Source organism: Monoraphidium neglectum, assembly GCF_000611645.1.
Source record: "Monoraphidium neglectum strain SAG 48.87 unplaced genomic scaffold scaffold00677, whole genome shotgun sequence".
In the NCBI taxonomy this organism is placed as follows: domain Eukaryota; kingdom Viridiplantae; phylum Chlorophyta; class Chlorophyceae; order Sphaeropleales; family Selenastraceae; genus Monoraphidium; species Monoraphidium neglectum.
The window spans coordinates 1-20,654 of NW_014012951.1; the positions used below are offsets into that span (position 1 = coordinate 1).

The window sequence follows — 20,654 nt, forward strand, 5'->3', positions numbered from 1 at the left end:
CCCGCCCGCCCTACCCCCCATCTTGGCCCCCGCGCACCTCCCCTCGCTCCGCCGTCAGCCGCCGCTGCCGCTCCGGGCTGAGCCCGTCCCACCACTCCCGGAACGGCCCCGCCTCGCCCCGCAGCCACGCCAGCCGCGCGCGCCGCTCGTCGCAGAAGCGGCGGCAGATGGACTCCACGTTGGTCAAGTACACGCGCACCAGCTCCCGCCGGTACTGAGCGTCCAGGCAGCGGAACGGGCGGCCGGGCTTGTCCAGGATCACCTGCACCTGTTGGGGCAAAATCGGGGACGGGGAAGAGGGGTTTGGGCAGGGTGGTGTAGAGCGAAAAGGGGGGGTTGGCAGGCGCTGGTTAGGCGGCAGCCAGGGGAGGTGAGGCGGACATTCGCCGCGCGGGGGAGCGGGGCATTGCCCGGCAGGGGAGGGGCGTGAGGGCTCCAGTGCCGCGCACACTCAGCAAAGGTTGATAATCATCAAGTTTCAGGCGTCCAGAATGGTTGCGCTAAGGATGCGCGCGCCGGCGACAGAGGGGTGAGTGTAATCTGCCCCACACCTGCGCCTTGATGACGAGGGTGTCCGACAGTGTGAAGCCGTCCAGCACCTTGGACAGCTCCATGAACTTCTTCCACCCCCAGTCATGCTCCTTCTTGCAGAACCGGTGCAGCGTGTCTGCGGGCGCGCGAGACGCGGCGTCGCGGCGCATGGGGCGCGGAACAGCCGTCTCACATTGCGGCTCCAATTGCTGTGGCGCGCGGCCGCTTATGGAGAGGCTGCAAAGAGCTCTTCAGCTAGCTTGTGACCAGGCCCCCCCCCCCCAACCCACCAGAGTACTTTGACTTCTTTGGGTCCTTGTTGACCACTGCAATGGTGAACTGCGCAAAGTGACTCCAGCCTGGAAACGCAACGGCAGCGGGGCACGCCGAATTTGAGCACTTGGCTGTGAGGGTGCTCGCTACCAATGAAGGGCCGCCCGCCAGCCGACTCATGAACCGCTTCACCTCTGCACAAGCCGGGAGCCCGCCTCACTCGATTTGCGTTGCCATGAACCGCTGCTGCAGCTGCACCATGCGACTGCTCAGCTGCAGCCGCAACCTGATGCGCTGGCGGCTGCGCCTGGTGACGCAGCTGCTGCCGCTCCCGCCCGGCACCGCAACAGCGCAACTGTATGCCCCCAGCGCCGGCCGCCCAGGCGCACCCGGCAGCAGCTTGTCGTAGTCCGCCACGCACAGGAACAGCGACAGGTGGTTGCAGACGTCGCAGCCCTGCGGGTACACTAGGATGTACCTGGCAGCGCACACGTGGCGAAGCGAGGGGGCAGTGGGTCAAAAAGCCAACCACGTCGCGCACCGACAACAACAGCCGCGTGGTTAAATGGCCGCAGCCGGCCTGGGCTGGCTGCCGATGTCGCATGGCTGCTTCAAAGCACACTGCAGCCGCTCCGCGCCAGCCGCATGTCCTTGAGCGACGACATTTGTAGTGGCTGGCTGGGCGGCCGCTCAACCTGGGTGCGCGCATGCGCCAAAAGCCGTCTCGGACGCTGCGACGCCGTGAGCCCTGTGACGGTCCCGACACACACGGGGCCCGTCCTTTTGAAGCGCAGGGCCTCACCACTTGTAGTCTCCCACTTCAAACTGCGCGCTCCTCAGCTCCCGCTTGCTGATCTCAGAGAAGCGCTCGATCTTCCAGGTGAACTTGCCGAACAGCTCGTTAGGCTTGCGTCCTACAAGTTTGCCAAGTTCGTGTGAGCGTACTAAGACGCATGGCTTGTGAGCCTGGCCTGGGACGCGGGCTGCACTCACCGTCGTCGTCCTCCTCAAGGTATGTGGAGGTCGTGGGCACGCAGTCAAGACATGTCGACTTGCTCCGCCACTCTCCAGGCGCGTCCGGGGTCGCCGTAAGCACGCCATCCGGTTCTTTGCTGCCAGTGCTGCTGCTGGTGCTCTGCAGCAGGGCACCTCTCAACGCGTCCCTAGCCGTACCCATGGTCGCTTTTCCATATAAATTTGGAGCTCAGGTGAAGGCACTAGGCAAGTTTCAACCCGATCAAACAAAACGTGCGAGCCAGATCTTGAGCGTCGGTGGCACGGTTTATAGCATGGAAAGCGGCCTCTGTTCCGCACACGCAGTCTCTGAAACTATCGAGGATCAGTGGTCACGGTGCATCAGTAGCCAACTGCATACCTTGTCTTTCGTCCATCCAAGGTCGTAACCCCGGACAGCACCCACTCTCAAATGTTGCTCTCGGTGAGAAGTGCCCCGCTTGTCATAGGGCCTAAACTTACACCTTACTGAACTTTGTTCAATAGAATAGAAGTATACCTCAACTACCTTGGAGTTGTAGTCGGCCGTCACCGTCTCACCGGGGATGAAAGGAACAGGTGTGCGGCAAGCAGCGGAGTGCACAAAGCTGGCTGTTCAAGCTGGCTGCATTGTATTGCATTCAATTAAGCCGCTTTGGAGAGCTTTTGCTGTCGTCCCAGCTGCCAGCTCGAGCTGCTTTCTGTTCACGCAAGGTTGGAAACGCTGTTGGTTACACGCGGTTTAAGCTGTTAAGGGGTTGAAAGCTTGTGAGCAGCCAACCCGTCAGGCGGACTGGACAAACTGCACACCCTTCTCAATGGAGGCGATGAGCTCGGGCTTGAGGGCGTCCAGGCCGTCCTGCGGGGTGGCATTGGGACACTCGTTGGTGGGTGGGAATGCTTGCACCACGCCTCTCATGTGCGTCTCATGCGTGTGTGCCTTGTGAACATGTGGCTCACGCATGCAGGTATTACGAATTTTTCGTGGGCGTGCGTGCTCAATGTTTGTGTGTGGCATGTGTGTGGGCGCGCGAGTACACATTCATGTGCTGACGTGGGCGGCCCAGCGCATTAAACATTGTGCTCCTTTAAGCGGCTCAAGCAAGCATGTGCACGCCTTGCCACAGCGCATCAGTACCCAACAGTGTCCCTCTCACCTTCTCGTACTTGCTCAGGCTGCCCACAGGGTGGATGGTCTCAACGCCTGCGCGGCGAGTCGCACATGTACAGCAACCACGGGGATGTCGGCGTGCTCTCCCAAGCTCACACGCACTCCTGCATGCACGCATGCTCACACCTGCCACACACACACACACACACACATGTAGGGTGACGCCCCCCACGTCATCTGAGGTGCCCATAAGGTACACCACTCCCCAGTGTTGGCCAGCACACGCAGGTGCCGAGGCCACGCGCCCCGCGCGTCGCACCCTCCCCACGCACCCTCAGTGGAGAGCTTGACCCGGGACGCGAAGAACGGCACGTCGGGCTCCACGCTGCTCTCGACATAGGCGCACTCGGTGGCCACCTGGCCGTTGAGGCCGCGGAGGCACGCGTCCGCGAAGAGGGCCGCCGCATATGCCATCGACAGGGTGGCAGAGCCCTGCAAGACGGGATGGCGCGGGCAGAGGGTGTGGTCAAGGGCATGGGGCGGGCGTGGCAACGGGTACGGCATCTTCCCCGTTGCGTCCCCTAATCCGTACCGTCACAAGAGCGCCCCTGCAGCTGCTGCCGGTGCACCGCGTGCACCCGACCGGGCCTGCATCCCTGTTCCAGTCAACATGCACATGCACGCTCACGCTGACACACACACACAAACACAGTCTGATGTACACAACACGTCCGCGGTACGCGTGCTGACACAGGGCACAGGCAGTGATCGCGCGGCCCCACCTTGCCGGCCTTGGCCAGAACGACCTCCGTGCCGCCGTCCTGCGTCCTCTTGGTGAGCGCGTTGATGTCCTCGGCCTTCAGGCTGTGGCCGGGGGTGGCCTGGCTGAACAGCGGCAGGATGGTGATGCCGGCATGGCCGCCCACCACGGGGATATCGACGCTGGCCACGTCCACGCCCAGCTTGTCGGCGTAGAACGTCTTGGCGCGCACCTGGGAGAGGGGGTTGTTTGGGGGGAGGGGAGGGGCCCGAAGTCAGGGGCTGCGTAGACTGGCGTTTGGTGCACAGGGGTGGCGCGAGGGCATTGCACATGGACGGCGAGGCCAGGTGACCAGCCGCGGTGCTCCAAGCCTTGAACTTCAGCTCTGGCCGCGCCCGCGGCTGCCACCCTTCCAGCAGGCCTGGCGACACCGCCGTCGCTGGGAAAACGGCCCTGCCTCCTCGGGCAGGGTCTCTATGGTGCATGTCGCCCTCGCGGCACGGCGCTCAGGCGCTGTGGCCCGCGCAGCTCACCACGTCCAGGGTGGTCACGCCCAGGACCTTGCGGGCGTCGTACACGCCCAGCTTCTTCAGAGTCTCAGCCGCGATGGGCACGGTGCTGTTGACAGGGTTGCTGATGATGTTCAGGATAGCCTTGGAGGCAGGGTGGAGTGGATGGGTGAGGGGAGCGGCGGGGTGTGCAGGCGAGGGGAAGGGTCACACGGACGATGAGGCGAGCTGCCCGGGGGGCGAGCCGGCTGCCAAGAGAGGCGGAGCAGGCCGAGAGGGTGGGGTGGCCAGAGGTGCGCGTTGGGCGACACGTGCGCTGGCCAGCGTTGGGCGCAACACCACGTGCAATGTCATCAACCCCTGGCGGCCGGGCCCAAAGGCAGGGCAGCTGCATGTGAGCTCACCCCCGGGCAATACTTGCCGCAGGCCTCCACCAGGCCCTTCACAATCCCCGCATTGATCTGGAATAAGGTGGATCGGGACATGTAAGGATGGGGAGATAGGGGCGGTGGCATCCTCGACTGCTGATGAAAGCCAGTGGCTCATCGCGCCGACGGCGAGTGCATTGCTCTCACAGGGCCTTTCGACAGCCCCAGAGACGGAGCAGAGAAAACCTGGGGCGGGCACGCGCGGCGGGTGCCAGGAAGCCGTCGCAGCCCTGCGGCCGGCCGCCTTGCTGTCGTGCCTCCCACCCCCACACCCAGCAAGCCAGCGGCAGGCCCCTCCCCGTCCCCCTCAGGCGGGGGCCCGACAGCAGCAGCGGCAGCAGCGGCGGCAGCGGCAGCAGCGCTGCAGCCGGTGTGTCAAGCTCGGCAGCCGCGGCACCGCCCGGCTCGCCTTGAACAGGTCGTCGCGGGTCATGCCGGGCTTGCGGGGCACGCCGGCCGGGATGATGACCAGGTCGCAGCCCTTGAGGGCGTCCGCGAGCGCGTCGGGGCCCTCGTAGCCCTGCGAGCCGCCATCAAAGGGGCCGGGGCCGCGCGTTGGGAATGCGAGCGCACGGCCCAGGGGAGCGCAGACAGCTGGCGAGCGTTGCTGGGTTTGGGATGCCGTGAGGCGGGATCGGCGGGGCCTGGCAGCCTGCGCGATGGCGGTGCGTTCATGGAGCAGCGGCGCGTGCGTGCGCTTATGGCGGGCGCGCGGCGCACCCACCGCGGTCACCGCCTTGGTGTTCACGTGGCTGATGTCAGCAGCCACGCCCTTGACCTGCGGCGTGACGGGGTGTGGGTGGGATCATATGACAGCATCGCACAGCTGCAATTGATCCGCAATGGGGAGCGTCTGTAGAACCAGGGTGAACACCCGCGCGTGAACAAATGAAAATGCACACTTCCATGCATCTGCACATACGCGCAATCTGTGCACAATTTCATGCTTACACACACACACACACACACACACACACACACACACACACAGGAGCGTGCAAACACATACACATACACACACTCACGTTGGCCACATCGTAGAGAGACAGCTGCGAGACAGCCGGGTTCATCTGCAGGGCGCACGGTGCGATGGCGAGCGTGCTGTTGAACAAGGGGCGGCCGAGGCGTGCAGAGGCTGCCGGGCCGCTACGGCGCACCCAGACGCCGGCGCGGTCTCGGGCGCGGCCTTCGCGCATACCTCTGGGTTTGGAGCATGCGCGCACCTTCATGAGGAGCGACAGAGGCTGGCCGATGCCGCCTGCCGCGCCCAGCACTGCGACCTTGCGCTCCTTGCCCCTGGCAGAGGTGGCCATGCCGCGGGCCAAAGCCGCGACGAGCTTGGAACCCGTGCTGAACATGATGCCGTTGCCGGGCGGTGCTTTGAGTCCAACTGCTGGGTGTTGGGAAGATGGGAGCCGGCTGCGTTGGGGCACTCGTAAGGTGTGTCGGGCCAGCATGTGTCACAGGGCCGCCGACCGAGCGTGAGCTTGGCACGTGCGGCCCCCTGCGCTGCTGGCGGCCACCAGCGCGCTCGATACATCCGTGTGCGGTGAAGATCCCGGCTTTGTGGCTAGTCGTTGCCGTGCGTGGCGTGGATCGCGCTCAAGGCACAACCGCCTCGACCCCGCACAGCACCGCATAGCCCGTGCATAGCCGCAAGCGAATCTCCGTCAGAGTGCCGTTGCTTCATGCGACCCCGCGCACAGAAGCTCGGCCCCTCACCTTGATCTTAGATCGCGACTTTCGAGAGCAGCTTGCAACTGAACCAACAGGCCGGGTCCGTCCAGAGCTAAGTGACTTGAGCTGGGTGCGTACGGGCGAGAGTGAGCCACCTCTGCTGCTGCGCACGAAGAACCAGAGATGCAGCACGGGGTTCGAGTGAGTGACGCGGCTGTTCGGGTGCCGAGCGCACACATGGGATGTTGACGCGCCGCATCGGGCCATGGACGTCACGGACGTACCGTACTGCTCGCTTAGTAGCGTTGGACAAGTCCACACTGCACGAGTTGGAACAGGTTGATCCCGCCGCTGCGCAGCCCCTTCACCCCAGAGCTGACCTTGCTTGTGAAGCCCCGCCTATTCTCCATCTCCCCCTTCAGGCTGCCACCGAGCGAACGAGCCAACGTGTGGTGCTGGACGGCGTGCTGAGTGCCGCACGCTGCGCCCGGCTTGCCTGGCTGCTGCGCGCGCTGGCTCACACAGGGTACCGGCCCCATGTAGAGTCCCTGAACACATGGGAGGTCGCGCGCTGCGACCCGCGGCTGCTGCCGCAGCTGGTGAGCCTTTATGCGGGCGTTCAAGAACCGGCACCACACGTGCCAACGCGCGTGCTGCGCAGCGCGCATCAGTCCGCGCGTTGCGCCCGCACACATGTGATTTCTGAAGACCATGCTGGGCCTTTCAGAGGGCGGCTTACTGGCTGTCGCTGCCCTGCGCCCACCGCGCTGCAGGTCGCCGCACGCCAGGTGGTGCTGCAGGCGGTGGAGCAGGCGTTTGGCCGCGAGGCGGAGCTTTACATAGAGTGGAGCGGGCTCGTGGCTTGGGGCGCCGGCAGCGGCATCGACTGGCATGCTGACAATGCAAGGTGGGTGGCTGGCCGCGGCAGCCTACCACATGATGGGCGTTCGCAACAACTTGAGGGTTCACCAAATGCGGCTTTGCCTACTTCTGTCCACCCATCCACCACCTCTGCCCTAGCTGCAGCAGTCGGCGTCGTCACGAGTGGCCCCATGTAGTACCTTTCAAATAATCGCAACGGCCATTCATGCAGGGACTACCTTCGCCAGCGCGTCATATCTGCGGTGCTGTACCTGAACGACCAAGGCGCCAACTTCCAGGGCGGCTCCCTGCTCTTCAAAGAGGGCGAGCCCCGCGCCGTCGCGCCGCGCGCGGGACGGCTGGCCGCGTACGGCTCCGGCGAGGCGGACGCGCACGGGGTGGAGCCGGTGGCGCGGGGCGTGCGGCACACGTTGACCGTGTGGCTCACGGATGACCCGGCTCACAGCGAAGACCGCAAGGCAGGTGGCGGTAGCCGGGAAGGCTGGCCCTAACAACCCTGCAGTTGACGCCGATCAGACGTGGCCCTATCAAATTGTCACCCCCACTGCAAGTGGCGCCTGGCAGCCTTTGAGAGTTGGCTGTGCACCTTGAGGCTTCCGTGCTTGCACATCCGGGCATCGGGTTTCGTCGTCGTACCATCCCTGCTCAAGCACGTGTGCCGAGTCTCCCGCCGCCTGGCATGCCCACACGCACTGCTCACCCAAGCCCCTTTGCCCATGCAATTTTGCAGATCTTGGAGCTGCTGGAGGCGTCCCCGGCTCGTGGCCTGGGGTTGCCAGCGACCCTGTGGTCGCCGCGCAGCAACACGGCCGTGCCAGCAGAGGAAGAAAAAGTCAGCAGCCAGGGGCTGGCTGCGGCAGACGCGGCGCCAACAGGTGCACGGCCACAGGGGCCAACAGACACGGCCGGTGTGAGAGCGGTCACCGGGGCAGGAGCAGCAGCGGGAGCACCACGAGCAGGAGCAGCAGGAGCAGCAGCAGGAGCAGCAGCAGGAGCAGCAGCAGGAGCAGCAGCAGGAGCAGCAGCAGGAGCAGCAGCGACGTCAGCAGATGCACTATCATCATCATCAGCAGCAGCAGCAGCAGCACCAGCAGTAGCATCGGCGTCGGTGTTGTCAGCTGAGAAAGGATGCGAAGCTGATATCAGGGCGCAGCGCATCGAGGGTTTGGGGCTTGAGGTCCTGCTGCCAGGCGGCACCGGAGGCCCAGCCGGGCTCCGTCCTACCCAGGACGTTGACCCCAGCAGTGGCAGCAGCGGCGGCAAGGGTTTGGAGGGCGGCACAGCCCGCAGCACCTTGTGGTGCGACTGCCTGCAGCACGCATCGTTGCTGGCGCACTTTGCCTCGCTGCACGGGGGACGCCTCCTGCCTCGCGCCAGCGGTTGTGGCGGCAACCGCAATGATGACGGTGGTGGTGCCGCGGGGCCCGGCGCTGTTGTTTCTGCCCACTGCTGGTCTCTAGCGGAGCTTCAGGATGCGGACAAGCAGCTGCGGCTGCTGCTGGAAGCGGGCGGCTGCGAGCTACAGCGCCTGCTACCCACATGGCGTGCGCACGGCTTCTTGGTGAATGACGGTGCACTGTAACGAGCTGCACTACTGCGTTACAGTTAGCTGTGCTGCCTGCTTCACTCAAAGCACCCTACACACCGTAGCACAGGACATGGGCACATTCAGGTAACAGTAAACTGAAATTGACGATTGTCCACCAGCTAGCCCAGATTGTTTGCAGAGTGAGGCGCGTTCCCTCTGTCCCGCCGCATGCTGATGTTGCGACCTCACAGCTCGTCGAGAGCGCGGTGCACGCGCGAACGGATGTTGTGGGTCTTCATCGTCGGCGATATCGCCGGCCCGCCGCAAAACGTGTTGGTGAAGCGACCGTGGACGCCCGCCCTGCAGGCGCACGCAGCGGCGATTCAAGGCCATGGAGGGTGGGTTCAAAGCTGGCGCGCAGGGCTTCCATAGGCATCGGGGTGAGAACTCGCAAATATATCCATGGGGGACACGAGACAACTGCGACGAGCAAGGCGAATTGCTTCCTGAACGCGGGCTCCACGGAGCGGCCGCCCGCATGCAGGCTCCGCAGCACCGTGGTCAGCTAGCCGTGTTCATCACCGAAGCAGCGCTGCGTGGCACTGCGCCGCATTCCCACCATGAGAGCGGCATGTCCAGCCCCGTGGGCTTCTTGGCGCCATACTCTGCTGACGAGGTCGAGTAGCAAGGGTGCTCGCGCCGCGCCTTGTGCGCAAAGCAGGTCGCATCCAGGAACCTGCGTTGCAGCAAGGGGGAAGGGCATGGGATCAGCGCTTGCTCTCTTCATCGACAACGAAGACGGTCCCGCTCAGGCTGCTGGATCACCTGACTTCTTCCCACACGCGTGTTGCCTGCATGGGAGGCCGCGTTCGCCCTTCCGGGGCGGCCGCAGTCCCTGAGGCTTTGCTGCATCGCATCTTTCAGATGTACGTACCTGCTTGGCAGGTGCTTGTAGTTCTTGACGAGGGGGTTGGCAGCGCTGCTCTCCAGAGAAGCCTGGTAGCCGCCCACCCAGTGCGCGAAAACCGAGCGAAACCCGCCGTAGGGCTCGCACCCGCTGCCGCCGCTGGGCAGCCGCACCTCACCCTGTGAAAGTCATGAAGAATGTGCGCGCGGGTGCGTGCGCATGCAGTGCAAGCATCATAAAAACTGCTGCAGATCACAACCCACCAACCACTTAGCAAGACCGCATGGTCCTGAATTTCAAAGAGGCAGCCCAATTGGACGTGCTGCCTGCAGCGGCTGCGCAGCCGCAATGCCGCTGCGCGCTGCGCACCGTGAACGCGGCAGCCTGCGCAATGCCCATGCGGTTGAGCTGCTCCTCCAGCTGCACGAGCGTGCAGCGCCTCAGCTGCCCCGGCTCGAGGTCGTCCGCGCCAGACCGCGTGCTGGCGCTCGCGGCTTGTTGCAGCTGAAAGGGTGTTGTCAAGGCAAGTGGGTGTGGTCATGCCCACTGATCTGAGCCAGCAGCAGGTGCTGCAGCGCTCTAAGCCCTCAAGCCACCAACACAAGACGGGCGCAAACACATTCTGGCAAGCACGTTGCGTGTGCTCGCACTCGCGCGCACATACACACACCCATACACATGCACATGCACATGCACATGCACATGCACATGCACGTGCACATGCACATGCACACCTCCCAGCAGAGGCGCTGGTGCATTGAGGCGTAGTGGCGAAAGAAGGTGTCCGCCATTCGCGCCGCATCAGGAGTGGACAGGTCCAGCGGGGGCTGGTACGCCAATGCAGGGTGGAGGCACGGGAGTAGCGAGGGGTGAACAAAAGTGAGGTATACGCGACGACGGTTGAACAGCTATGGCCAATCCACCTAGACGACTCCAGAAACGGATTCCTGACGCGCTGTCCCGTGCGCTCCTGCGAAGCCCATGCCCTGCGCACCTCCAGCCGCCAGCTGTTGATGACCTGCCCCTCTCGAAGCATCCTGTCCAGAAGCCCGCCCAGTGTGCACAGCGCGGCGGACGCCGCCTTGCCATCCGCGCCCACAGGCAGCGCGCGGTGCGCCAGCACGCACAGCGGCGCAAGCACAGTTGGGGGCACCTGCCTTACTGGGTCCTCGGCGCGAGCGGTAGCGTCGTCCCCGCTGCTGCCGCTGCTGCCACTGCTGCTGCGAACTGCTGTTATACGGCCGCTGGCCTCCATGCGGCTCTGCAGCTCCACCTCCGCGCACAACGAGGCTGCAAACGCCTGCTCGTGAACGTCCGCGCCCGGCGCCAGGAGCAGCGGCGTGCACACGCCAGCAGTTGCCGCCGCAGCCTGGATGACCGCGGATTCCAGCAGCCGCGAGATCGACGTACCTGGCTCCATGGCATAGGTGCAGCCTGCCAAAACGATGTGACTTGCACCCTGCAGGGCCGGGTGCTCCCGCTGTGCCAGCAGGCGGAGCACGCCGCGGCCCAGCCAAACGCCGCCGTCAGTTTTGGAGTCGCCGTTGCGGGTGTCCACATCTGACGTGACGCAGACGCAGCCGGAGAGGTTGTGACTGCTCGCCCAAGCGCTTATATCGTCTGCAGTGGCGGCGCTGGCGACAATCACGAGCTTTTTTGCCAGGGGACGAAGCCGAGAGGTGGTGCACAACGTGTCGACCCAGTAGGAAATAGCAGGCCGCCCGGCCAGTGGCTGCAGCGCGACCGCGCCGCCGCTTCCGCAGGTCTCCGTGGCCAGCAGTACGCCTGTGACCTGTGTCAGCGGTGTTGCGCATGTGCTGAAAAGGTTCTGTTCAAACCTTGAGCGTGGCCAAGTGCGGCGCGCGCATCAGCATTTCGGCACAGCCATGCTGACTGGTCAACAAGCGTGGTTGAAAGGATCGCCAGGCCGGTTGCTGGCTTCTCACACACCTGACTTCCAGCCATGCTAATGATCGCGTGTGTGCGACCGCGTGCTCGAAACGCCCCTCTGTTGCTGCCGCGCGCGCAGAAAACGACCTTCCAGCAAGCGAAAGAAGTGTTTCAGCGTTTCCAAAAAACATATACAAGTGGTTGGCGAAGATTTGCGCAAGTGTCTTTCATCACAGTCGCTACTTGCTGGCTGAGTCGTCGCCAATGCGCTTGACTCACCTTGGGCCATGTGCGCCGCGCTCCTGGGCAGCAACCTGACCCCAGCGCAGACGCATAAAAGAGCTCAAAGCATACGTACTTGATGAGCGAACTGCCGCCGCTGCCGTTGCCTCAATCTCGTCAAGGGACAGCAGCGTTGTGTGCAGATGGCTATCTCTCACACACATCTTGCGGTGGTTGGGACAGCGCCAGCCGCTTGGTCGCGAACTTCCCGATGCCATGTCGCGCACAGTCCCACAGAAAGCAGCAGTATGTCATGTTTTTGTCAAACCAAGAAAGACGAGGGATCAAAGGGTGCGGGGACACGCCAACTGCATCAGCAGTACCTCAGCCGGGAGCGTCCCAAGCCCGCAGTTGAGCGCCACGGCGGCACACCTATTACAGTATGCAGACAACATCAGCGACAACGGCCCCCATACTTCGCATGTGTGTGGCGCACGTGCATGTTGGCACCGTGGAGCCGCTTGTGAGCATGGCGGTGTGCAGCAACTGGTGTGGAGAAATGCAGCAATGCTGCGGCGTATGATATAGAAAGCCTGTGAGGACCCCAGCTGATCTGCAAATGCCCACCAACTGGCCAGTTCTGACGTTGCGCAGAGCATTTGGAGGTTGGCAGATCCCGTGCGGCCACCGTGCGGTGCGCCCGCCTGGGCCAGGGTCGGTGTTTACGGAGCCGTTTGGCTGCTGAGAGCTGAGGGGCAGGCGGCAGCTCAAGAAAAGCGCTACTGCATGGGTCGGCGTAATGGGCCTCATTTGCCCAGCCTGCTGGCCATGTGGGTGTGCCTTAACGCAGCCCCCATTCTCAGCCCTGTTACAGTTTCTCACCCAGTCTGACTTTCGGTTGAGCGGCAGCTGTATATTTTGTCGCGACAGCAGTCAAGCTGTGCAATGCGATGAAAGCCGCCAGCCCAGGGCCTGGATGCGCATGAGCTGGGCTATGGGCATGTGCAGCGCGGTGTGGGAATTTCTGGCCCAAGGCTGGTGGCGAAACTAGACAGTCCAGGTGTCAAGGTGGGGGGCCATGCCGTGGCCTTGTCGCGTTGCAGGGTGGCTCGGCCCTTCAACGAACCAGGTTGGGTACGCTGTGCACTTCATGCGACTGCAACCCGATCCGGCCTCTCTGTAGCGACAAGCCCCAGACAGCCACGCGGCCCAAGGGTGCATTGGATGGTGACCTGGAGGCGGCACAGGCGTGATCAGCGGACGAGGCACGGACCCCAGCCTTTGGGACATGCCTCGCTGATGTTTAAATCAGGCTCTTAACATACACCTACGTCGTTTTCGGTGGGTGGGACGTGAGAACTGGACGGCGCTCTTTTTTCTTCGCGGTCTGCACAGCCAACGTACTTGATTGAGAACTGTACAACATCATTAATAGGTCCACGTAGAGAGGCGCCAGCGGCCATTTACCGCTTATATCAAACATGGGCAGTGAAGCTCTGGTGCTCCCGACCCCGGCCGAGCCGAACGAGCGGCCTGCTCTGCCCCTTGATGGATCTGTCGTCAAGGTACTTTGCCATGAAGCTCCACTGCGGCTGCGGCCTTTGCTGCGGCTCGGCCGCGCAAAGCAAGAGCCGCCCGCACGCACACCGCCGCGCTTGCCTTCGTCGCGATGCGCGTGCTGGTGATCCTGTATCGATCCGGAGCTTTTGTGCTGTTACCGTCCCCTACCGAGGGATCGGCAGCGCGGTCTGCGTGCGCGTTTGATCCGGCCCGCGCCGTCAACAACAGCTTGCCCAGCAAACCGCGGGTTGTGCCTCCGCGCCGCGCAGATGAAGGGCCTGCCCTTCAAGGCCAATGTCGACGACGTCCTCAAGTTCTACCAGGGCTTCAGCTTGGCCAGCAGCGCGGTGTATCTGAAGCGCCATGCGGACGGGCGCCTCAATGGGGAGGTGAGCGTGCGGGCGTGGCGGCTGTGCGATCTGGCCCGGCGGCTGCCCACCCCCTTAGGCGCGACCATCCGACCGCGGCCTGCCGGCCCGGCAGAGGGGTCTGTCTAAGCCCACGTGGCTGCTGGGCGCGGCCTGGGGCGCGCCTCGCGGGCTGGACGGCCACGGTTGCACGCGCAGCTGCCGCTCAGCAGCGGGCCTCGCGGCAGTCCGCACCCCTGTGCCCCCTGCGCCCCGCCGACGCGGAGACGCGCCCTTCCTCCTACCGCCCTAAGGCGTTTGTGAGCTTTGAGAACCCCGAGGAGGCCCGCCGCGCCTGCCAGAAGGACCGCGAGACGTTCAGTGAGAAGTGGGGCGACCGCTACGTGCGGGTGTACCCTACGCTCGAGTCTGACGTCACCGACATGCAGCAGGCGGTCCTGCAGCAGAACATGGTGCACACCGCGGTGAGAGGGCCGGCGCGCCTGGGCGGGGGCCAGTGCTTGGCAGATCGCTGCAGCGGGGCATCCTGCGCGCACGACGCCCGGCGAAGCCCCTCCTGGCGCAGTGCCTTTGAGCCCCTAACCGCCGCGCCGCCGTGCCTCTGCGCCTCGCTCCCAGGGCGGCCACTCGCACCACACGGACAGCGTGGTCAAGATGAAGAGCCTGCCCTTTGACGCGACCCAGCTGGACGTCATCCAGTTCTTCGACGGCTTCAAGCTCAAGCCCAATGGCGTGCAGCTGGTCGTGCGCTCCGACAACAAGCCCACCGGCGAGGTGCGCGCGCCCCCAAGGGCGGCCGGTCTAGAGCGGCGGGCGCCGTGATGGCGGCGGCGCGCGTATCACCCGGGGGCGTGCCTGTTGTTGCAGCGGCTGCAGCGCTGTGGCCCGCACCGGCGCCCCTGCCTGGCCGTCGCCACGCGGCCCGCCCCCCTGCCCTGGCACAGCCCCAGGGCCCACCCCCTGCCATGGGCGCTCCCAACCTCTCTGGCCCCTGCTCCACCTCCCACCCCTCCCGCCTGCCCAGGCGTTTGTGGACTTTGAGGCGCCCGACGACGCGTCGCGCGCGCTGCGGGAGAAGGACCACAAGGTGTTCCACGAGAAGTTTGGGGACCGCTACGTGCGGCTCATCCAGGTGTCGCGCAAGGAGATGCAGGCCACGCTCGCGCTGCGCTTTGGGGGCGAGGGCATCCTGAAGGTCAAGGGCATCCCCTTCAAGGCCGGCCCCGGGGACGTGCGCAAGTTCTTCTCGGGCTACAAGATCAAGCCCGACGGCGTGAGCTTCATCATGCACCAGGACGGCCGCCCCACGGGCATGGCGTTCATCGAGTTTGAGACGCCGCAGGAGGCGGTGCGCGCGATGGAGAAGGACCGCGCCAAGTTTGGGCCCGAGTACGGGGACAGGTTCTGCATGCTGCAGCTGGTGGGGCGCCACGAGATGGACAAGGTCACGCTGCAGCGGGAGGGCGACGGCGGCGGCAACAACAAGATGATGGTGCGTGGGGCCGGGCCCGCGGCCGGGGCGGGGGCGGGGGCCGAGTTGGGCAGCGGCGGGGACGCGTGATGGGGCAGCTTGCAGGCGGCTCCAGCGGAGTACGGGGTGCGGGGCGTTGGGGAGCCTCTCCTTTGGGGACGCCGGCCCGCGTGTGTCGGCAGCCACACGGCGCAAAGCGGGTGGAGGCCGCGAGCGCTGACGCCGCCCACGTCCCGCCTGCGCCGTCGCGCCGCCCTCGCGCAGGGCATGAACGGAATGAACGGCGCCAACGCGGCAGCTGCGATGCAGCTGCTGCAGAGCATGCTGTCCAACCCCGCCAACCTGTCCCTGATGATGGCCAACGCGCCCTGGATGGCGCAGCACCCCGGGCTCGGCATGGGCGGCCCGCACGGCCCGCAGCACCCGGGCCACGCGCCCGGCCAGATGGGCCAGCAGGCGCCGCCGCCCGCCGCGCCCGCGCCGCCGGGCGGCCCCATGCCGCCCGTCGACCCCAACGCGCTCGCCGCGGCCGCGCAGTTTGGCCAGCAGCTGGGCGCCGCCGCGGCCGGCATGGGCAACATTGCGGGGGCCCTCAACGGGCTCGGCCTGGGCTCGCTGCACCCCCCAGGCCAGCAGGGGCAGGGCGGGCAGGGCCAGGGGGGCGGCATGCAGCAGCACGGCCAGTCTGGGGACGTGGGCCCCGGCTGGATGCCCAACGCGCCGCCAGACAACATGGTGTTCTACCAGAACTCGGGCCCCAGCAACGGCATGGAGCGCAGCTGGGGCGACCACCGCTGAGCGGGCCGCGGCGGGCGCCCGCGCGGCGCCCCTCGGCTAGCCAGGGGCGCCGGGCGGGTGGCGGGGATGCGCGGCTGGCGCCCGTGCGACCCGCGTGTTGCCAGGCGTGTGGTGCCGTGTTGTGCAGCATTCTTGGCGGCGATAGAGCTGGGCGTCCCTGGGTGGCGGGGCGCCAGCGCGGCGGCTGGCTTTATGTGACCCCCCCGTGTGCACCGCCGCCCGTTGGGCTTAGCGCACGTGCCTTGGTCCGCCAAGCGCCGCCAGCCGCCATCACGGCGCCAGGGGCTCGTGGCGGGGGCTCCTGCGCGGCCGCCGCCGCCCGCTGCGCCGTCTTTTGATCTGTCTTTGGGGCCGGCTGCGCGTTTCGCAGCCGCCCCGGTCCACGTCTTGCAGCCGTCCCTCAAACTCGACACCCACAGCACGCGCTGGAGCCCCACTTTCGCAACCCCCAGGCGACGTATGCGCGCCGCGGCAAGCCAGCCCTCCGCGGCAGAACCCCGGCAGCCGTCTGGCGGCTGCGCGCCGTGGCGGGGTGGTAAACTTCTGATCAATGCGACTCGCTCGCCCATGTCTTGGCGCGGGGGCAACGCCGCCTCCCCCTGTGACGGGCGTGGTGGGCTTCATCCGCCGGCGCGACCCCAATTATAACCCCCTGTACGCCCTCTTTTCAAGATGGCAGTGTGTGTTGCCTTGCCTTGCAGTTCGCGCGGGCCCGGCCGGGCGGCGGCGCCCTGGCTGCCGCCCACGGGCGCCGTGGGCGGCCCGTTGTGCGCGACGTCCCAAGTCTCACAAAGGGTTTGTGTCCTGATTTCTGGGGTGCCTCGCATGGCTTGTGTTGGCTCCGCCGCGAGGCCGCGTCGCAGTCTATGCACGCGTATTCCGCCCGCCAGCATGCGTGCCGCCTTTCAACACCTTTCCGGACTCCCTAGGCCCGTGGCTTGCGGCAGCGCTGATCCGACGCTCATAAGGCCCTTCCCATTTGTCCGCTGCTCCCACATTCGTCCCGGAGCATTGCGGCGGCACTGCATGTTCTGTTCTACACCCCTTTGCGCACTTGACGCCGACGAAGAGCCGCGCTTGGCCGCAAGAGCGGCGTTTGCTAGGTTTGTGATGCCCGGCCGCGGTTGCGCCTTGCACCGCGCGGCTTTCGCGCCTTGCGCAGTCGCAGTACAGGCTCCTGGGGGCTGCACTCGGCGTGCTCTGCCACCCCGTGTGTGCTTGCTGGCAACCATGTTTCACACTGCGCGTGCAAGGTTGGTTGTGTGTGGGCTCCAAGCTAGACCATTTTTGGAGGCCAAGTGGCTATGCTGCGGCGTTTCCCACATTGGATGGCACCGCAGACGGTACTGCAGCGCTGTTGTGGGCTGGTGTGGGACGTTCCATGTGTGCAAGGGGCTGTCAGCTGGAAACGGCGTGGTCGTGGTGCAGGTCGTGTATCCTGGTGGGACTTGTGGATGTTGTCTGCCCATCATCCAGCTTGCTGGGCTTGTAAACGTTTCTTCCTGGCAATGCAGCGCGCACCACACGCAATGTCGGTCGACAAATGCACAGATGTTCCATCTATGGCTGACATGCACACTCTCTCTTGTCTTGCAGTCCGCATTATTCAAGGCGCGGGGCAGCTTCCGCCAGCGGCGCAGGCGGCTGGAACATGCGGTGTGCATGGTGTCAATTCAGCGATGTCCGTTGGACAAGATATTTATTGTTTGTTGACCGGATAACAGCCACGGCCCATGCCATGGCGAGACTACAAGGAGCAGCGCTGATCCTGGCGCTCATGCCAGGCCTCGTCCTGGCATACTATATGCCGGGGACGTACCCCCAGGAGTTTTGGGCAGGGGACACGCTGAACGGTGAGCCCCCCGTGACCGGATGATGCAGTCGCCGTGGATGCAAACTCAACGCCCCGCCCCTTGCAGTGCAAGTGAACTCGCTGAAGTCCTCCGAGACGGAGATGCCATTCGACTATTACTCATTGGCGAGTATCCAGGGGAGGGGCGGGGCTGCCGCAAACAACAGAGCGCCAGATCGCGCGCAGCGCAGCGGTTCGCAGGCGCTCAGCGCAGTGTGATTTTCCGGCGATCGCATGCTGGTACCAGGCCGGATGTTCAGACCATAAGAAATTGCACCCATAGAATCAGCTGCCAGCGGTTCGCGGGTAGTTTGGGCGACAGGCGCCTCCTTCAAGGCAATCATTGCATGGCATCGGCGTGGCAGCACTGGCCGTGCAGCCTGAGCGCACACAGCTGTGGTTCTGCGGGGGCAGGCGCTGGTCTGATTTTCACAGCTGCATTGGTTGAAGGCGGCTATGCTGCAGCTGCAGCTCCAGCAACCGCATTCAGCAGGCAGACCGAGCACCTGCCGCGCTGCCACAGCAACGCAACGCAATACGACGTGGCACCACTACACACCTGGCAGCACGGTTGCTTGTTGGCATTGGCAGCCGCAATGCACTTGCTTGCACCCGCGGTTGCCATGGCACTACCAGAGTCCCGTCGCCGCGAATTGCACCCGGCCCCTTGGGCAGCAACAGGACACGCTGCACCGACAGCCCCGCCCCTTTGCATTCCTTGTTTCACCAGCCACAAGGCCGCGCAGCAGTGCCCCTTGTCCAGCAGCACGTTCGAGGCCCCCATCGCTCCCACGGCCCAACGTCGACAGTGCCGACGCCCCCCCACCTGCCGCCGCTCCCGCAGCCCTTCTGCAAGCCCCCGGAGGGCGTCAAGCGCGTGGCCAACACCGCCAACTTGGGCACCATCCTGCAGGGCCTGCGCATCGAGAACTCGCCCTACAACTTCACAGTCAATGTGGGCGCGGCCCGGGGACGGCGACTGCTCGCCGCGGCGGCCCGGGACGGGCTCGCGTCGGGTGGCAGGGGCGCCAGGGGTTGCTGGCTCGGCCCGAGCTGGTGGCGCCATCTGCCCTCAAATCTGACGTCTTCCGGCTTCCGGCGCCCACGCCCCGCAGGTCCGGGAGGAGGGCAAGAACGCGTGCGGCGCCGGCGGCGCCGCGCCGCCGCTGACGAAGCAGGACGTGGGGCTGCTGAAGAAGATGATCAACGGGGAGTACACGGTCAACATGATCCTGGACAACCTGCCGGTCACCATGCAGGACCTCACGTCGGACGTGAGCCGCGCTCGCATGCGCACGCATCAGTGCATACGCGCTCACGCGGCGCCCTCAGGCCTCTGGTGGCGCCGCGGCTGAGGCGCGAGCCCGCGGGGGGGCTTTACAGGGGAGGCAGCCGTCTCCGGCGAGCGGAGGGGGCGTGAGCAAGCAGCGCCAGTGCCGCCGCGGCCTGCCGTGCGCGGCTGCGGTCCGCGCACTACCTCCAAACCCTGTGCCGCGCCCCTTCCCGCCGGCCGCTCTTGCCTGTTTGTTGGCCCCCAGAACGAGGAGGTCCGGCCCGGCTTTGACATTGGCTACCAGGATGGCGACAAGTACTTTGTTTTCAACCACCTCCGCTTCAACGTGCTCGTGCACGCCACCCACGGCGAGTACCTGCGGGCCCGCCAGGGCGTGGACGGCGCCTCCCTGGGCAGCATTGACGCCCGCAAGCTGCTGGCCGCGGCGGGCGTCGGGCGGGGCGCGGCGGAGGCGGCGGCGGAGGCGGCGGCGGAGGCGATCGGGCGGCAGCTCATGGCGGCCGGCGGTGAGCAAGGGAGGCGGGAGGCGGCTCGCAAGGCCGGGCGGTGGGGCCTGCGCGGCGGCTTGGGTGGTTGCATCGCCCCTGGCCATCGTGCGGGGCTTGGCCGAGCATCTGGGCGGCTCACCATGTACGGCCCCCTGAACCCACGACCTGTTGGCCAGCATCCCCCTCCCATCACACCCCCCTGTGCCGCCCCCACCTCGAGCCACCCTCTCCCCCCGCTCCTCCGACCCCCCGCCGCCCACCAGGCCTCGCCAAGGAGCAGCGCATGCCCGCCCCCGGGGAGCAGTTGTACATGGTCGTCGGCTTCGAGGTGATGCCCTGCAGCATCAAGCGCAAGAAGGGCAAGCCCATCGACAACCTGGACTGCGGCATCGACGCGGACCGGCCCCCGGAGCCGCAGGAGATCAAGGAAGGCGAGGAGGTGGTGTACACGTACGACGTGTACTGGCAGCCCAGCGACACGCGCTGGGCCAGCCGGTGGGACGCCTACCTGCGGATGCCGGGGGGCAAGGTGCACTGGTGAGGGGGGGCGGCGCGTCGGCGCGTGTGGGCGCGTTGGGTCTTGGGTGGGATGAAGGTAGTGGGGGTGTTAGTGCTGTGCTCCTTTTTTGCGTGAGTGTGTGCGGGTGTGTGCAAGTGTGTGTGTGTGTGTGTGTGTGTGTGTGTGTGTGTGCGTATGTGTGTGCGCGTGGGGGTGTGCGCATGCGGAGGGGTGGTAATCGGGATTGGCAGTTGCTTGGGGCGGCCACTCGCAGGTTGATGTGCCCCCGGGCTGGCGACCATGAGGCGCGCAGACAAAGCGCCAACCTTTGCCATCTTGCTCTATTCCTGAATGTCGCCCCAGTCTCATATCCACTGGTGCTGACCGCCCCGCCCAATGCTCACCCAATGCTCAACCCCTACAACTGGCTTCGCACTTTCATGCCTGCCCCCGCACCGCCGCCGCCACACGCCCACCCCAGGTTCAGCATCCTCAACAGCCTGCTGATCGTGCTGGTGATGGCGTCACTCGTCGCCACCATCCTCATCCGCACGGTGCGACCAGCCTTGCCGCCTGCATGCAGTCCTGGCCTGGACTCCCCCCCCCCCCCCCC

The 20,654-nt window shown here is 65.5% G+C and overlaps 6 protein-coding genes across 6 annotated transcripts in view; 3 read left to right on the plus strand and 3 right to left on the minus strand.

Moving 5' to 3' along the window:
• Positions 1–10: 10 nt before the first annotated feature.
• On the minus strand, positions 11–1,981 carry MNEG_4762 (hypothetical protein; the record flags this gene model as incomplete). Its single annotated transcript, XM_014046757.1, has 6 exons — positions 11–268; positions 552–667; positions 822–890; positions 1,194–1,282; positions 1,607–1,718; positions 1,798–1,981. 6 exons carry the CDS (start codon positions 1,979–1,981, stop codon positions 11–13), a joined length of 828 nt encoding a protein of 275 aa, XP_013902211.1.
• A 600-nt stretch (positions 1,982–2,581) lies between these two features.
• Positions 2,582–5,963, minus strand: MNEG_4763 (malate dehydrogenase; the record flags this gene model as incomplete). Its single annotated transcript, XM_014046758.1, has 10 exons — positions 2,582–2,656; positions 2,955–3,001; positions 3,241–3,400; positions 3,691–3,900; positions 4,202–4,321; positions 4,582–4,638; positions 5,003–5,125; positions 5,330–5,383; positions 5,631–5,675; positions 5,829–5,963. 10 exons carry the CDS (start codon positions 5,961–5,963, stop codon positions 2,582–2,584), a joined length of 1,026 nt encoding a protein of 341 aa, XP_013902212.1.
• A 584-nt stretch (positions 5,964–6,547) lies between these two features.
• MNEG_4764 (hypothetical protein) lies at positions 6,548–7,655 on the plus strand (the record flags this gene model as incomplete). Its single annotated transcript, XM_014046759.1, has 4 exons — positions 6,548–6,553; positions 6,705–6,881; positions 7,056–7,189; positions 7,376–7,655. 4 exons carry the CDS (start codon positions 6,548–6,550, stop codon positions 7,653–7,655), a joined length of 597 nt encoding a protein of 198 aa, XP_013902213.1.
• A 1,282-nt stretch (positions 7,656–8,937) lies between these two features.
• On the minus strand, positions 8,938–11,019 carry MNEG_4765 (hypothetical protein; the record flags this gene model as incomplete). Its single annotated transcript, XM_014046760.1, has 6 exons — positions 8,938–9,052; positions 9,312–9,428; positions 9,627–9,778; positions 9,969–10,103; positions 10,334–10,426; positions 10,594–11,019. 6 exons carry the CDS (start codon positions 11,017–11,019, stop codon positions 8,938–8,940), a joined length of 1,038 nt encoding a protein of 345 aa, XP_013902214.1.
• Positions 11,020–13,192: 2,173 nt separating this feature from the next.
• Positions 13,193–15,908, plus strand: MNEG_4766 (Heterogeneous nuclear ribonucleoprotein H2; the record flags this gene model as incomplete). The annotated part of the gene is made up of 6 exons (XM_014046761.1): positions 13,193–13,276; positions 13,541–13,660; positions 13,933–14,103; positions 14,258–14,413; positions 14,664–15,131; positions 15,375–15,908. The coding sequence occupies 6 exons, from the start codon at positions 13,193–13,195 to the stop codon at positions 15,906–15,908; spliced, it is 1,533 nt and encodes a 510-aa protein (XP_013902215.1).
• Positions 15,909–17,646: 1,738 nt separating this feature from the next.
• MNEG_4767 (Transmembrane 9 superfamily member 4 Flags:Precursor) overlaps positions 17,647–20,654 on the plus strand; it is a gene marked incomplete at both ends in the record, with an annotated part of 4,491 nt that continues 1,483 nt past the window's right edge. The window contains 6 exons of the mRNA XM_014046762.1: positions 17,647–17,761; positions 18,570–18,715; positions 18,876–19,034; positions 19,299–19,560; positions 19,806–20,079; positions 20,523–20,595. Of these exons, the coding sequence (XP_013902216.1) occupies positions 17,647–17,761; positions 18,570–18,715; positions 18,876–19,034; positions 19,299–19,560; positions 19,806–20,079; positions 20,523–20,595 (1,029 nt within the window). The remainder of the gene's footprint in view (positions 17,762–18,569; positions 18,716–18,875; positions 19,035–19,298; positions 19,561–19,805; positions 20,080–20,522; positions 20,596–20,654) is intronic.